This window comes from Phocoena sinus, chromosome 4, assembly GCF_008692025.1.
Source record: "Phocoena sinus isolate mPhoSin1 chromosome 4, mPhoSin1.pri, whole genome shotgun sequence".
Taxonomy (NCBI): Eukaryota; Metazoa; Chordata; class Mammalia; order Artiodactyla; family Phocoenidae; genus Phocoena; species Phocoena sinus.
Window position 1 is genome coordinate 96,743,024 of NC_045766.1, and position 14,893 is coordinate 96,757,916.

At 38.3% G+C, this 14,893-nt stretch overlaps 2 protein-coding genes across 9 annotated transcripts in view; one reads left to right on the forward strand and one right to left on the reverse strand.

Moving 5' to 3' along the window:
* The window catches only part of ABI3BP (ABI family member 3 binding protein), a 276,389-nt gene extending 263,477 nt beyond the window's left edge, over positions 1-12,912 (forward strand). For all 4 annotated transcript variants that reach the window (XM_032631466.1, XM_032631463.1, XM_032631465.1 and 1 more), the window contains 5 exons: positions 6,896-6,975; positions 7,768-7,797; positions 8,420-8,581; positions 9,874-9,996; positions 11,636-12,912. In XM_032631466.1, the coding sequence (XP_032487357.1) occupies positions 6,896-6,975; positions 7,768-7,797; positions 8,420-8,581; positions 9,874-9,996; positions 11,636-11,751 (511 nt within the window). In that variant the 3' untranslated portion in view covers positions 11,752-12,912. The remainder of the gene's footprint in view (positions 1-6,895; positions 6,976-7,767; positions 7,798-8,419; positions 8,582-9,873; positions 9,997-11,635) is intronic.
* Positions 12,913-13,204: 292 nt separating this feature from the next.
* The window catches only part of TFG (trafficking from ER to golgi regulator), a 44,117-nt gene continuing 42,428 nt past the window's right edge, over positions 13,205-14,893 (reverse strand). For 3 of the 5 annotated variants that reach the window (XM_032630355.1, XM_032630359.1, XM_032630357.1), the window contains one exon: positions 13,205-14,034. In XM_032630355.1, coding sequence (XP_032486246.1) covers positions 13,652-14,034 — 383 coding nt within the window. In that variant the 3' untranslated portion in view covers positions 13,205-13,651. The remainder of the gene's footprint in view (positions 14,035-14,893) is intronic. The other 2 variants (XM_032630358.1, XM_032630356.1) reach the window with 1 other exon arrangement.

The window sequence follows — 14,893 nt, forward strand, 5'->3', positions numbered from 1 at the left end:
ACTGACCATTTCTTCCACTTATCTAGTCTGCTGTTGAACTCCTCTAATGAAGTTTTCAGGTCAATTATTATATTCTTAACTCTGTGTTTTCTGGTTTGGCACTTTTTAATATTTTCTATCCCTTTGTACTTTGTTTACGCATTGTTCTCCTGACCTTGGTAAGCATCTTAATGACTTATTTTGAACTCTTTATTGGGTAAATCACTTGTCCATTTCATTAAGATCTGTTTCTGGAGATTTTTCTTGTTCTTTTGCTTGGAACATATTCTTGTTTCTTCATTTTCCTTGAAACATATTCTTGTTTCTTCATTTTCCTTGATTCTCTGTTTGGTTTCTGCACATTAGATAAAACAGCCGCCTCTCCCAGTCTCAATAGAATGGTCTCAGGTAGGAAATGAACCTCTTGAATCAGCCCAACCTGAGCTCGTAGTTGTTTCTCAAACCTCTAAGATTGTCCAAGCAACTTTCTTTGTTCTTAGTGGCTCCTGGTAGCTGGGGGTATGCCAAAACTCATGAGTGTCCCAAAGGGGAGGAACACAGTCAGCATCTACATGCAGGCTGATTATAAGCTGGGCCCTAGGCAGCAGGTGGGAAATTATGTAGTTAAGCCGCTTCCAGGGTGTTGACTTTAAAAATATTCACAACCTAAAAGTTGAGAGTTATATTTTATTTGGTGGGCGTTTTTAGGACTTCAAGCCTGGGAGGCAGCATCTCAAGTAACCCTGGGAGAACTGCTCTGCAGAGGCAAGGCGGGGAACCAGGATAGTTTTGCAACAAAGAGCAGGTAGTCAGAACATCAAAAGATTACTGTTAAAGAAAACCAGATATCCCAAGTTAAGGAATTTAGCACTTTTCTTTGTATGGGAAGATGCAAGAGTCTAGGCTTACTGAAATCATTCCTTTGATATGCACCTCAGCTATCTGGGGCCAGTGTTTTTACATCCTGAGTTTCCTCAGGGCTCACTGTAGGGAGTGGCTGCAGTCTGATGGCTGCTAGATGGCAGGTATTCTTTCCTTCCTGAGTTCCCTCAGGGCTCACATTGGAGGGCTGCAATTGCTGATGACTGTGACATCCTTTGTTTACTGATATGGCAGGAAATATTACATTTCTCAAGGGAAACACTAGGAGATGGCTGTTTTTGCCTGCTGGGCCCAGGATATAGTTAGGGCAGGGAGATAGGGTAGGGAAGTGTGTTCCTGCATCTATTAAAAACTGCTTTTTGTTTGCTAGTCCTGTGGAATTTGTGAACACAAGTCCACTGGCTCTCAGAGACAGGCAATATGGAGACCTATTCCTTGGGCAGCAGCTGCAAAAGCTGGGGTGTCAGCCATTTGTAAGAGCCCCTTCCAGGGAAATACTAGTGGCTTGGTTTTATTGTTGTAGCAGGCTGAAGGAAGAGGGCAGGGAAGGTGTATGCCAACTTCCCTGTTGCTGGGGAAGATCACAGACAACCCCTAAGCATGTGCTAAAACTAAAAGCTTCACCCTCAGGTGTCAAGCTTTTAAAAGATGCATATAAACCCCTTTCAGGGAAAGATAGGAAGATGGGCATTTTTGCCTGCTTCCTCTGTGCTGAGCCCTGGGGGGCAGCTAGTTAAAAACTGCTTCTTTGCCACAGTCCTGTGGGACTCGTGAATGGCTAAGTAACACATTGGCTATCAGAGCCAGGTGATCCAAGGACTCATCCCTTTGGATGGAAGCTGTAAAGACTAGGGCACAGACATGTTTACAACCTCCTTCCAGGCAGATACTAGCAACTTTGAGCAGGCTGGAGAGAGAAGGTGGGAGAGCATCCAATGGCTCCCCTGGTCTCCAGAGAGGATCACAGCCCCCAGAGCTTGCTAAATTAAAATCCTGACCCTCAGGTTGCAGCTTTAAACACTGGAAGATAAACACACATCTTTCAGAGAAATATTGAGATAGGTGATTGTGCCCTTTTGCTCTGCCATAGTGAGTGCTCATGCACTTGTGAAGAAGTGGATTTGCTATATCCTTATGGGTCTCATAAACACAAGCCCAAATGGCTTTCAGAGCTGGATGTTTAGGGGACCCATCCCTCAGGTAAGAGTCTTAAAAGCTGGGATGCAGATGTGGGTTACAAACCCTTTGCTCCTCAGGAAGAAGTTGGGAGTTGGGGATTCCCTCCTGATTATATGGTGCTGTGTCAGGGATGGGATTTATGTCAAGTGTGTCTCAGCCTTTGCTACCCATTTTGATGGGGGTATTCTCTCATTTCCCCAATGCACAGGAGTTTTTCAGCTAGTTTCTGGATCTCTTTCAGAGGGAATTGCTCTATGTGCAGCTGTGTATTCAATGTGTCTGTGAGGGGAGGAGAGCTCAGGAGCTTCCTATGTTACCACCTTAGTCCTGCCTCTCTCATTCCCAATTATTTTAGCTATTTCTTCTGTTAATTAAATCCATATGTCTAGACTGACTATTTCTCCAAACGGTCAAGTGCTCAAGTCATCTATTTGTTACCTGCGTTTGTTTATGGCAACATCTCCTGGAAGCCCTCACCATCATCTTTTGCCTCTCTCCTCTGTCGAATCCCCCTAATTCCTATATCCCATGTCTTCCTTGTTTACTCGCTTTCTGGAATTTCTTGAGAAACACATCTTGAAGAAAGGTTATGGAAGATAATATTTTTGAGTTCTTACGTGTCTGAAAATATCTATGTTTTATTCTGATACTGTTGTTTAGCCAAACATAGATTGTAGGATAAAATGAACGCTTGAAAGCATTGTTCCATTATTTTCTAACTTCTAGAGCTGCTGAGATGTCACGTCATTCTGGTCCTGCATCCTTTGAATAGGACCTATTTTCTTCTCAGAAACGTTTAAGATCTTGTCTTTATCCCAGTACTCTGAAATTTTGCAATTTGTTTGCTTTAGTCTTTTTTCTTTTTTCACCTTGCTGGGCAAATATTAGGCCTTTTAAATCTAGAAACCCATGTTTTTCAATTCTGGGAAATCACTTAAAAACTTTCTAAGATAATTTTCTACCCTCCTTTTCCACTCCTCTCTCTTCTAGAACCTACTAGTTTTATATTCCCTGAAAAAATCTGCTCATTTCCATATTTTCTCTCATTTTTCAACTTTTTTTCTAGTATTTGTAAAATTTCCTTAACTTTATTTTCCAAACATTTTATTTGAAGTTTTATTTATTCTGTACTTTTTATTTTAAATAACTTTCTTCTCCTCTATGGGATTTTTCCACAGCTAAAATCCTATGCTTATTCCCTATGTATAATCAATATTTTCTCTGAGACATTACTCTCTTCTACCTACAGTGTCATAAATCTTGTGATAAAATGTGCTTCTTGGGAAAGATTTTGCCTTTTAAAATATATTCTGTTATATATTTTCTGTTTAATCAGCCAAAAATATGTGCCTTTTAGTTCTCATGCAGTTAATTAATTTAAAATGATTTCTTCAAAACTTGTCAAGTATCCTAAAACGGTGGGGAAAAAACCAAAAAACAATCCCCCAAAGTAGCTTATCAATATTTGTGGCCATTCTACAAATATAGCTGAAGTGTAAATAACTGTGAAATAAAAAGACATGGAAATAATTTCAGCAATCAGACTTGGCCAAAGCACAGAGCTTTTTGGCAATGGCCTGGAGTGTGGAATGCATTGCCTGCTTGAATCCAAGTCCAGGTGCCTGTGATTTCTTTTTCCACTTTCAGTTCACCATTTTTTTTTTTAATAAGTTCATCAGGCCTCTGAGCTAGAATTTAATCTGTGGAAAGTATTCTATGCCAGAGCACCCCATGTATGTGCAATTTATTTAAATGAGTGAGATGGGTGGCTTTATATCAGCAGTCTTACTGCAAAGGACAATGGCACCTTCTACCAGTTGATTAGTTTACAAAATGCTTTCATGTGCAGTTTTTCACTCTAAAAACCCTGAATGTTTTAATTCTATGACATAAATCACAGCAAGGTCCTTTTTGACCTACCTCCTAGAGAAATGGAAACAAAAACAAAAATACACAAATGGGACCCAGTGAAACTTAAAAGCTTTTGCACAGCAAAGGAAACCATACACAAGACCAAAAGACCTCAGAATGGGAGAAAATATTTGCAAACGAAGCAACTGACAAAGGATTAATCTCTAAAATTTACAAGCAGCTCATGCAGCTCAATATCAAAAAAAAAAAAAAAAAAAAAACCCAATCCAAAAATGGGCAGAAGACCTAAATAGACATTTCTCCAAAGAAGATATACAGACTGCCAATAAACATGAAAGGATGCTCAACATCACTAGGGAAATGCAAATCAAAACCACAATGAGGTATCACCACACACTGGTCAGAATGGCCATCATCAAAAAACCTACAAACAGGGCTTCCCTGGTGGCGCAGTGGTTGAGAATCTGCCTGCCAATGCAGGGGAGACGGGTTCAAGCCCTGGTCTGGGAAGATCCCACATGCCGCAGAGCAACTAGGCCCATGAGCCACAACTACTGAGCCTGCGCGTCTGGGGCCTGTGCTCTGCAACAAGAGAGGCCACAACAGTGACAGGCCCGCGCACCGCAATGAAGAGTGGCCCCCGCTTGCCGCAACTAGAGAAAGCCCTCGCACAGAAACGAAGACCCAACACAACCAAAAATTAATTAATTAATTAAAAAAAAATCTATGAGCAATAAATGCTGGAGAGGGTATGGAGAAAAAGAAACCCTCTTGCACTGTTGGTGGGAATGTAAACTGATACAGCCACTATGGAGAACAGTATGGAGGTTCCTTAAAAAACTAAAAATAGAACTACCATACAACCCAACAGTCCCACTAATGGGCATATACCCTGAGAAAACCATAATTCAAAAACTCATGTACCACAATATTCACTGCAGCACTATTTACAATAGCCAGGACATGGAAGCAACCTAAGTGTCCATCGACATATGAATGGATAAAGAAGATGTGGCACATATATACAATGGAATATTACTCAGCCCTAAAAAGAAACGAAATTTATTTGTAGTGAAGTGGATGGACCTAGTCTGTCATACAGAGTGAAGTAACTCAGAAAAAGAAGAACAAATACCATATGCTGACACATATATATGGAATCTAAAAAAAAAAAAGGTTCTGAAGAACCTAGGGGCAGGACAGGAATAAAGATGCAGACCTAGCCTGTCATACAGAGTGAAGTAACTCAAACAGAAAAACAAATACTATATGTTAACACATACATATGGAATCTAAAACAAAAAGGTTCTTAAGAGCTTAGGGGCAGGACAGGAATAAAGATGCAGAGGAGATATGGGGACCTATGTATACGTATAGCTGATTCACTTTGCTATAAAGCAGAAAATAACACAACATTGTAAAGCAATTATACTCCAATAAAGATGTTAAAAAGTTTTTAAAATAAATAAATGAAAACCCTGCATGTTTTAATCCCCATATCACAAAGTTTGGAAAAGCAAAGACAATAAGAGTACAATGGTTAAAAGCGTCATTGCTCTTAACTGAAAAATAGGAAAATAATTATCTCTCGGGGTTTGTGTGTATTACTTTTCCTATGTAGTATCTGGTACATAGTAGGCACTCAAAAAATGTTCACATTTTAATGCTAGAATCTGTCTTCCTTACAGATTCCAGCAGTACCTCAATGGTCAAAAATCTGACTCCTTGAGCACCAGAAACTTCTGTTATTGCTCACTTGGTATCCTCTGTACCAAATTAAGAGCTGTCATCCTTCTGTTTTTCACTTTTTTCTAAAGTATTTTTTGTGTTTTGCACTCTTAGTCAATTACAAACTTTTTAAAAACAGGAATTATCTCCCAAAAGTCTTTCACAATTTTGAAACTCAATCAATTCTATCAGCTGACTCAAGCTGGTTTTACATTCAAAATTACTTTCCTGCTAAGTCTGCTACTGAAAGGAACTCTTCGTTTCAGACAAACAGCAAATAGCTTTACTGTTTGAACTTAAAAGGGTTTGCTCTGCTTGAGTATTCTATGGATGAAATTTGTCAAATATTGCATAGTAATTTAGTGCATAATTCTTAAGGACAGAATCAAACATAACTGCAAGGGATATGGGCTTATTTTGTCTTTTGTTTTTTTTAACATAAAGGGTTAAGGGCCTGGCCCATATAAATCTAGTTTATAGAAGGACACTACCATGCCCCTATTCAGAATATATCGTGGCTTCCTATGATCCACAGAAGACCCAAGTTCCAGGAGATATAACCAGGAACTTCTTGCAACAAAATATTTTCATGCACATCTGCTCCCATAGCTTATCTAGTAGTTCTCAAATGTCAGTGGGCACAGGATTCACCTCAGGAACTTATTATAAATACCTCTCTGGAACCCCTCAAAAAGGGATTCAGTAGCTAGAATGGAACAAGAAGTCTGCACTTTAAACAAACTTTCCCCAGTGTAGCTCTATCATGTGATTCTGACATGGGTAGCTCAAACCCCACAACGAAGAACACTGCCTAAGTCTATGGCTATACCCAGGGTTGGGATAATAAGGAATAAAAAGGAATTTATTCTGCGCTCCCAGGAAGTAGCTAAACATTTGAAGGAAACTGAGGCTCCTTGTTACTGGAATTAGCCTGGGTCCACCACATACCTCTTTTCCTGTATGTCCATTAGCAACCTGCCCAGCTATTTCTATTAATTTGGAGTTTTTAAAAGACAACAATCTTTTTTATTAACTTAACCCTTTTCTTCTAGAAAACAATTAGACAAGCCGTTTGAACAGTAGAATTAAAGGAATTTTTCTTTCCTGAAGCTTCTTCTAGAACATATGTCCATTCACTGTCATGATTTCAAAACAGAATCAGGAAGAATGTCGGTATGACAAGAAAATTGTTTGTTTCCTACCACTTAAGAACATTATTTCTGTTTTCTGTTTGTTTCTTTTCCCCCCTACACAGCTATGAGTTCCAGGTGAAACCCAAAAACCCACTTGGTGAAGGCCCACCCAGCAACACGGTGGCATTCAGTACTGAATCAGGTAATCACATCAGCAGTAATTCCTAACAAGGATATAAAGGGTCACCATGTTTTGCATAGCTTGTTTGAAACCTAGCTAAACACTGAGTAAAGCATTTGATTTAAAAAAAACCATCCATTTGAAAAAGCAAACTGATGAAGGTACCCTTAAGGAAACACCCCTTGGGTTTTTCCTCATTTATCTTGATGTCAGAAAAACATTAGGCATATCAGTTTAAAAGAAAAAACGCATATAGTCAGTCTATACTCAATAGTGCATGAATGCTCCTCTCTATGCCTAGAATCTGTGCCTAGAATCAGAATCAGACGCTCAGCCACAGTATCCAGAAAGGGAATTCATGTGAGTTTTTTATGATGAACAGCCGTGAAATTTTCTAATTTGGCCTAAGTTTCAATTCCTTAATGAGATACATCTGTACTCACAGCATTAGTGTATAATTTTGTACACCAAATGCAGTTCATGGCATCTTGGTGATTTTATCATCAATAGTTTTTTTTATGAAACTAAAAGAGGAAGATTTTAAAATGGAAGTAAAATCTAGAACAGCAATGAAAACTAGTAACTACACAAATCACATATAAAAGATACAGCTGAGTACGTGGCGGAGGAGATTCTCCACTGGAGAACAATTCCCAAAACAAAATATACAATTTTCAAATTTGGACTTTAGTAAGAGTGTACCGTTTTGCAAGATTCCTTAACAACTGTAAGCACCCATCTTCTTCACTATGTCACTGGAACACTGGGACTTACCTAATAACCTCTGACTCTGTCTTTGCTGTTTCTCCTTAGCTGACCCAAGAGTGAGTGAGCCAGTTTCTGGTAAGTACCTACCTGGATGAGAACACAACTACACGCTTTCCTACAGTGATTCAACTAAACGGGCGTGGTAGAATTTTAGTCATGATTTCACTTTAGTCCATTTAGTCTTCTTAGAATATCAATCAGGTATGAATGCTTACCTAAAACATTCAGTAACATTGACAGCCTATGTTGTTTCAGGAACAAGTTGAATATTTTAAAACCTGCTTTCCATTCTTGTAACAGACTAGCTCAACTTTTCTGTTTAATAATTAAGTCAAGATACAGGACCCTCACTTCCACTTTTAATAACAAGTCACATTAAAGCAACTGTTTAAATTGTATAATATGCTGCAAAAAAAGAAACCTAAATTTGCTCCTAAAGGGATGCTGTTCTACATTGAGCACTGCAGAGGCTAGTCAACTCTGACACATACTGCTCCAAGATTTACCTCATCATTGATGGAAATTTAATTGGGGGTTTACTCCTATATTTTTGGCTCCAATATTTAGCACTGGAGAAAACCAGCTATCAGCAGGTTGACAATGAACTTGGCAAACTGGTTTTTTAAAAGCTTTTAAGACAACTCTTCAGGACCGAAAGTCAAATACTAAACTCAAACCATGTGCTTTCCTTATGCAGCAGGAAGAGATGCCATCTGGACTGAAAGACCCTTTAATTCAGACTCTTACTCAGAATGTAAGGGCAAACAGTATGTCAAAAGGACGTGGTATAAAAAGTTTGTAGGGGTGCAGCTGTGCAACTCTCTCAGATACAAGATTTATCTGAGTGACTCCCTCACAGGTAAGCATGGCCATCAGTTCTGTTTTGAGGATTATCCTTCAGGAAATGCTTTGCAGCATTCTGTAACTTAGCCTTTTCTATGGACAGTCCCAGACACGAAGGTGTGATGTAAATACAAGTTTCCTTTCTGAGCAAGATGTTATTGGAATCTTAGGATTTGAGACATGCTATAAGAAGGTAAATAATGAAAATGCAATCTGAAACGGTGCCATCGTGGCAAACCTGAATGTAGAAAAACTAGTCACATCCGAGCTCAATTTTGTTACAGCCAACCCAGGATAAAAAGCCTACTGGTAGTAAAAAGAGTATCTAACAATAATCATGGAAGGAGTATGACGTATTTAAGATTTTAAGTCTGTCAGAGACAAGAGCAAGATTAAAACACTGAGCCAGAAGGGCTATAACCCCTTGCTCCAGACTCAGCGGGTTCATATTCATACAGCAAAAATTTTAAATAAGATTGGCCCAACATAGAAAGGTAGACATTTGCTCAATCATTCAACAGAACTATCTGCTTTGTTCAGACATTGTTCCAGGTGCTGGGGACAAAGCAGGAAATAAGACACGTTCCTGCTCTTTGTAGCTTACAATCTAGCAGGGAGAGACAGAAAGCAAACATGTAAATAAGAATTTCATATAGTGCTCTGAAGAAAAAAAAAGGGTGAAAGAAAATGGCTGAATGGAATGAAAATGGAGGAAAACAATGGCTGAATGAAAACTCTTTTAGTTAGAATGGTTACGAAAAGCACCCCCCTCAAAAGGTAGCACTTGTGCCGAGAAGAAAACTATGAGAAGGAACCAACCACGCAAAGATCGAGGGATAAAGAACCAGAGGTAGAGGGAAGAGAAACGCAAAGACCTGCAGCAGAAAATGCCTCGCCGGTTCCACTAGTGTGGCTGAGGCTTAGTAAGGGGAAGATCAGGCAGCATGAAACCGTGCGGAGCTAGGAAACCAGGTAAGGACTCCCGGGTTTTATTCTGAGTATAACAGAAGACTGCTGGAGAGATTGATGGAGGGGCGTAACACTATCTGAGTTGCGTTTTTAAAGGATGACTAATCAGTGAAAGGAGGAGGGGAGGAAAATTAGGGAAAAGCAAGAGTGAAAGCAGGGACGCCAGGTGGGAGACGACTCCATAGTTCAATCAAGGAACACTGGTGGCTCGAACTGAAAGAAAGGGGGGAGAAGTACAAGAACAAGGAAGACAGATTATTTGAAACAATTTGATTATTTCAGAGTCCTCCCATATCAAAGGCAGCAATACTTCATGATCCTTTTAATTTGTTTTTTCAGGAAAATTTTATAACATAGGTGATCAGAGAGGCCATGGAGAAGATCACTGCCAGTTCGTAGACTCATTTTTAGATGGACGCACAGGACAGCAACTCTCTTCTGACCAGTTACCCACCAAAGAAGGTATGTTTTCTGAGCCTCCTCGTAAGTAAGAGGCTTTTACAAATTAACCCAAAAAACATTCAAGCTGAGAAAATCAATCACTTTAAAAATAATTCTGTAGTACTACTACTCTATCTGCCTAGGAAAAAGGACTTCCCACATAAGACCTTAACATGAAGACTTTAATAGAAGTTTCTTCACTTTCCTCCCATTCCTTAAGACTCTGTTCCTTAGAGCTGAGGGGAATTACAGAACATCTTATATAAATCCATTCTACTTTAAGAAAACCTGAATTTTCAAAAGCAGCTATAAAAGAGCAGCTTAAAAACAGCTATAAAAAAGCAGCTTGGGCTTCCCTGGTGGCGCAGTGGTTGAGAGTCCGCCTGCCGATGCAGGGGACACGGGTTCGTGCCCCGGTCTGGGAGGATCCCGCATGCCGCGGAGCGGCTGGGCCCGTGAGCCATGGCCGCTGAGCCTGCGCGTCCGGAGCCTGTCCTCCGCAGCGGGAGAGGCCACAACAGTGAGAGGCCCGCGTAACGCATAAAAAAAAAAAAAAAAAAAAAAAAAAAAAAAAAAAAAAAAGCAGCTTAATTTCCCCAGCTTAAATCGTTCATGCACTACTTTTATGGTTTTTGTCATACCGAGCACACAGGCATTTTCTTTTATTCCTTTTTAAAAAATTTTAAAGAAATTCAAAGCTTTACTACTACTGTAGAAGGAAAAAAGAATGTTACTTGCCTTATAAATAATTCTATAAATACAATTAAAATAGAAGAATTCTGCTGAGAAATGACTAACCACTGTAACTTGCTACGGACACATTAGCACCAAGCTGTTTAGTAAGAATTGAAAAGACTGAAAATTAATTTAATCCCTGTCCAGGTAGGGTAAGAAAGGGTAAATTACACATCCATGTTACTCAGGAGTTACCAAGAGGGGCTTGTTAAATACTTAAAATTATTTGACTAGTCTTTTCAGCATCACATTTTGGTCACTGGCACTAAAAATACCAACCACACTAAAAGGTGACTTAATAAGATCTGTGAACTCATTATCAGAAAATTGAAACTGCTGCCTCACAGGAACCGGATATACCATATACTGTAAATTGTGTCTATTTCTGTAACATTTTACATTCACAGCAAAAATTTTAATCACTTAGTGTAGGGTCCTTGAAGGAAGATTTCATCAAACTTTAGTTCTGAGAAATCTAGCAATCTTAGACCAACCCTTCTTTTGTTTCCTAACATTTTAGTACAACACTCCTTTAACCAGGTAACTTTATAGACCACCACTAGGCTGTAAAGTACAGAAAGTACACTTTTACGTAGGTCAAAGTGTGTACTGAACTTGGTCAGTTATACTCAAACAAAACACGAAACCCCTCCAACTCCTGCCCCCTTTCAGCTTTCTCCCTCAAATACTACCAACCATCCCATCCTAGATTAAGGCAGATGTCAAGGAGTTTCAAGTGTCCCTGATGTTCAGCTAGCCATTACCACCTCAGGAAAGACACCAGGGCCTCTCTTACTATCCTTTTTCTAAAATACTCTGCTTCACCTAGAGTAAGCTTCAGGCATTCAACGACACACTTCAACCTATGAGCACTGAGGACAAAAATATATCATAGCAGCTATTAAAATTAATTATTTTCTCTCAGGCTATTTCAGAGCAGTTCGCCAGGAACCTGTCCAATTTGGAGAAATTGGTGGTCACACCCAAATCAATTATGTCCAGTGGTATGAATGTGGGACCACAATTCCTGGAAAATGGTAGATGCTGCAATCACGTTCAGAAGTGCCTTCTGTTTCATCATGGCAAAAAATAATTGGAAACAGTATGGTGTTTGTCACATGCATTTAAAGCTCTTATGTTTACTATGTATAAAAGTTTAAAATCTAATTAATAGCAATATTAGATGTTTACTAGGAAGATTGCTAAGAATATTTATCAGGTTTTACAAAGTCATTTAAAGAAAGCAAAATATTGACATTAACAGAATAACATTTTTGGGGAAGCTGGCTCCCTATTCATGGTATTTTAAGAGATCATTTGTATATTATTTATCACACTGTTGTAATGATGTTTTGAGATACTTTTATAACAAAATTAACATCAAAAAACTAATATACTTTTTAAAAAATACTTACTATTATTCTGTATTCTTCCTACTGGTGAGTTAATTCCATAAACCTCTACTTGGTTTAACTTATTAGATCAAATTATCTTCAGCATATATATCTGGGGGAAAAAGGTGCTAATATTCACGTTTATTTAAACTTCAACTTTTTAGCAACAGCTGAATATCTTTTCTGAAGCGTTTAAATAGTTAACCATTCATGACAGTATACACTTCCTCAAATATCTGCGAATTATTGAAAAGATTTTGTTTGAATCAGTAAATTTCATTTCAGTTATAAACAGAATTGAGAATTATATATAGCGTTTCAAAATACATATTTTTTTCTTTCTCTGCCCATAAACATGTTACAATGTCTGAATGTTATTTGTCAAACTATCCCTTTAAGCAGTTGTGTTCCTACTGTTTTTAATATAATTCTAATCAAGCTGTATACAGAGACTGACTGTAAAGTCTAAGCACAAAAGGATAATGCATGATGAGATCCCTGCCATTTTATAGGATATTTACTATATGTTTACACAGAAGCTCTCTAGGGAATGAATGTATCAGAGGCTGTTTTCGTAATTCTGTCTAACCCAACCTGTAATGAAAATCTCATTTTTATGTTAAAAAAAAAAAAAAGTATTTTTCTCCTTCATTTGGGGAGGGAGATGGGAATGCTGCATTGTTGCCCTCATCCTTAAAGGACCTTTCTGTGCTTACCACCTTTCACCATGCTTCAGTTTTATCAATACTTCATTTTATATTTTTCAAACAAGTATAAACTCTGCAATAAAGAGATGTAGTTTTTTTAAGACCGAGTTCTTCATTTCTGAATGAATGGTTCATTTCTATAAGGAAAATCACAAGTTATTTAGGATCTACCAAACCCCACCTTGTATCTTTTAATACTGAATCTATTGTTTATTTATATATAATATTATATAATCTGTTTCACAAGAAAGGCATAAAAGATCTATACTTCATTTTAAGACCAAAACATCAATAAGGATTTGTGTTTTTTCTCATTTATATATATATATATATATATACACACACACACACACATATAGTGTCAATGACTAAATTAAATTACAAGACCACTAATGGATTCAATCATCTTTCTTTATTAACCTATCAATGTTTGTTTGTTACATTTATACATAATATCTAGTCTTCGCAAAGGGATCTACTTTAGTACATCATGTTAATAGTAAAAAGCCAAGTAAGATGGCTGAACTTCAACCTAGCATTTTAATATCCTCTGGACAAGGCAAGCTAGAAAGTCAATCAATCACTTTGCACACGTGTAAGAGTAGTGTTCCAAAATAACTAGGGAGCTGCTATAATTTTAAGCAGGGGAGGAAAAAAACTTTCATTTTGGTCTTTTTTCTTCCAGCAAATTAACTTTCAATTAACAGCAACAATGATGATATCATAAAAAAATGCTCTGCTTTTTAAACTTGTGAACTTCAATACAAATTAAAAGTAGTATTGGAGTCTTTTGGGAGGCAAAGAGCTAGCAGCTACATTCATCAGTGTAACTGAGCCTCCTTATCGATAACCTGGTCCAGGTTGGGTATAGCCCTGACCAAAGGGAGGACGGCTACGTGCATAAGGGTTAGACCCACTCGGAAGAGGGGTCATGGTACTCCCAGGAGGTGGAGTGAAACCTGGTCTTGGTTGATAGGCCCCGGGTTGGCTTGGAGCCATTCCAGGTTGTGAGGCAGGGGCCACAGTGTAATTAGTGGGCTGAGAAGTTTGGGTAGTGTAGGTCTGTGGAGGGTAACTGCTCGCCTGGTACTGCTGTGGCGGCTGAGCAGCAAGTTGCTGAGGCTGACCAGAGAAGGCAGGAGCCGGTGCCTGGGAAGCTGGCTGCTGGCCGTATCCCTGGAACTGCTGAGGTTGCTGGGGTCCAGTCTGCTGACTGTAGCCTGCTGAAAAGGCAAAACGTACATATCTTATTTTTCCTTTTGGTGACCAGTTTCCAGAGAATTAGTCTTACTGTTATGGACAAAAAAAATGAGAAATTTAACAAACTTAATCCTAAGTGTTTATGCAACAAGTAGAGTCTATATTTCAAGACCACATAGTATCCAAGAAGCACTTTCTAGACAATTTTGTAAACCCTCTAAAATTAAAACCACTATATATACTTCTTCTACTTCAACTCCTCCTACACTGTATAATCCCTGAGAGCAAATTCCTGTTCTAGCATAACTCCCAGTATAGAGCAGATGTTCAAATGATGTTCAAATGATAAATGCAGGAATTAATGCAAAAGCTAGTCATTAACCTGGTTCTGAGGGGCCTGTTTAATAACAGTACCAAATAAAAACACATTTTATTTGTAGAGAATGAATATTTTTAAATGAAACAATGGTGCTACAAATACATCTTATTGTGCTAATGAGATGCTTTAAGGTTTATTCACTCTAAAAACTAAGCCATTTAAGAATAAACATTAAGTGCCAATTTTCACAATCCTTAAAATCTTTCTTTTAGATTTGGTATCTGATGTAAAGGTTTTTGCCTTTACAATTCAAAATTCTGGCTTAGCAGTAACAATGTAACACACAGAAAGCATATCATATTGCCCCACAAAAATCAACATCTATATTCATTAGTTACTAGGATGTAAAGTCTTTTAAAATAAAAGGTCTGCTTCACTAAAAACTTTTATCTCTACCATGAAACACACCTGCAGCTACTTGCAATGAAACCTCTCCATTGACTGGAATCCTGTCAGCATTAAATACCAGATACATAAGAAAATTATTAAAATATGTACAACCC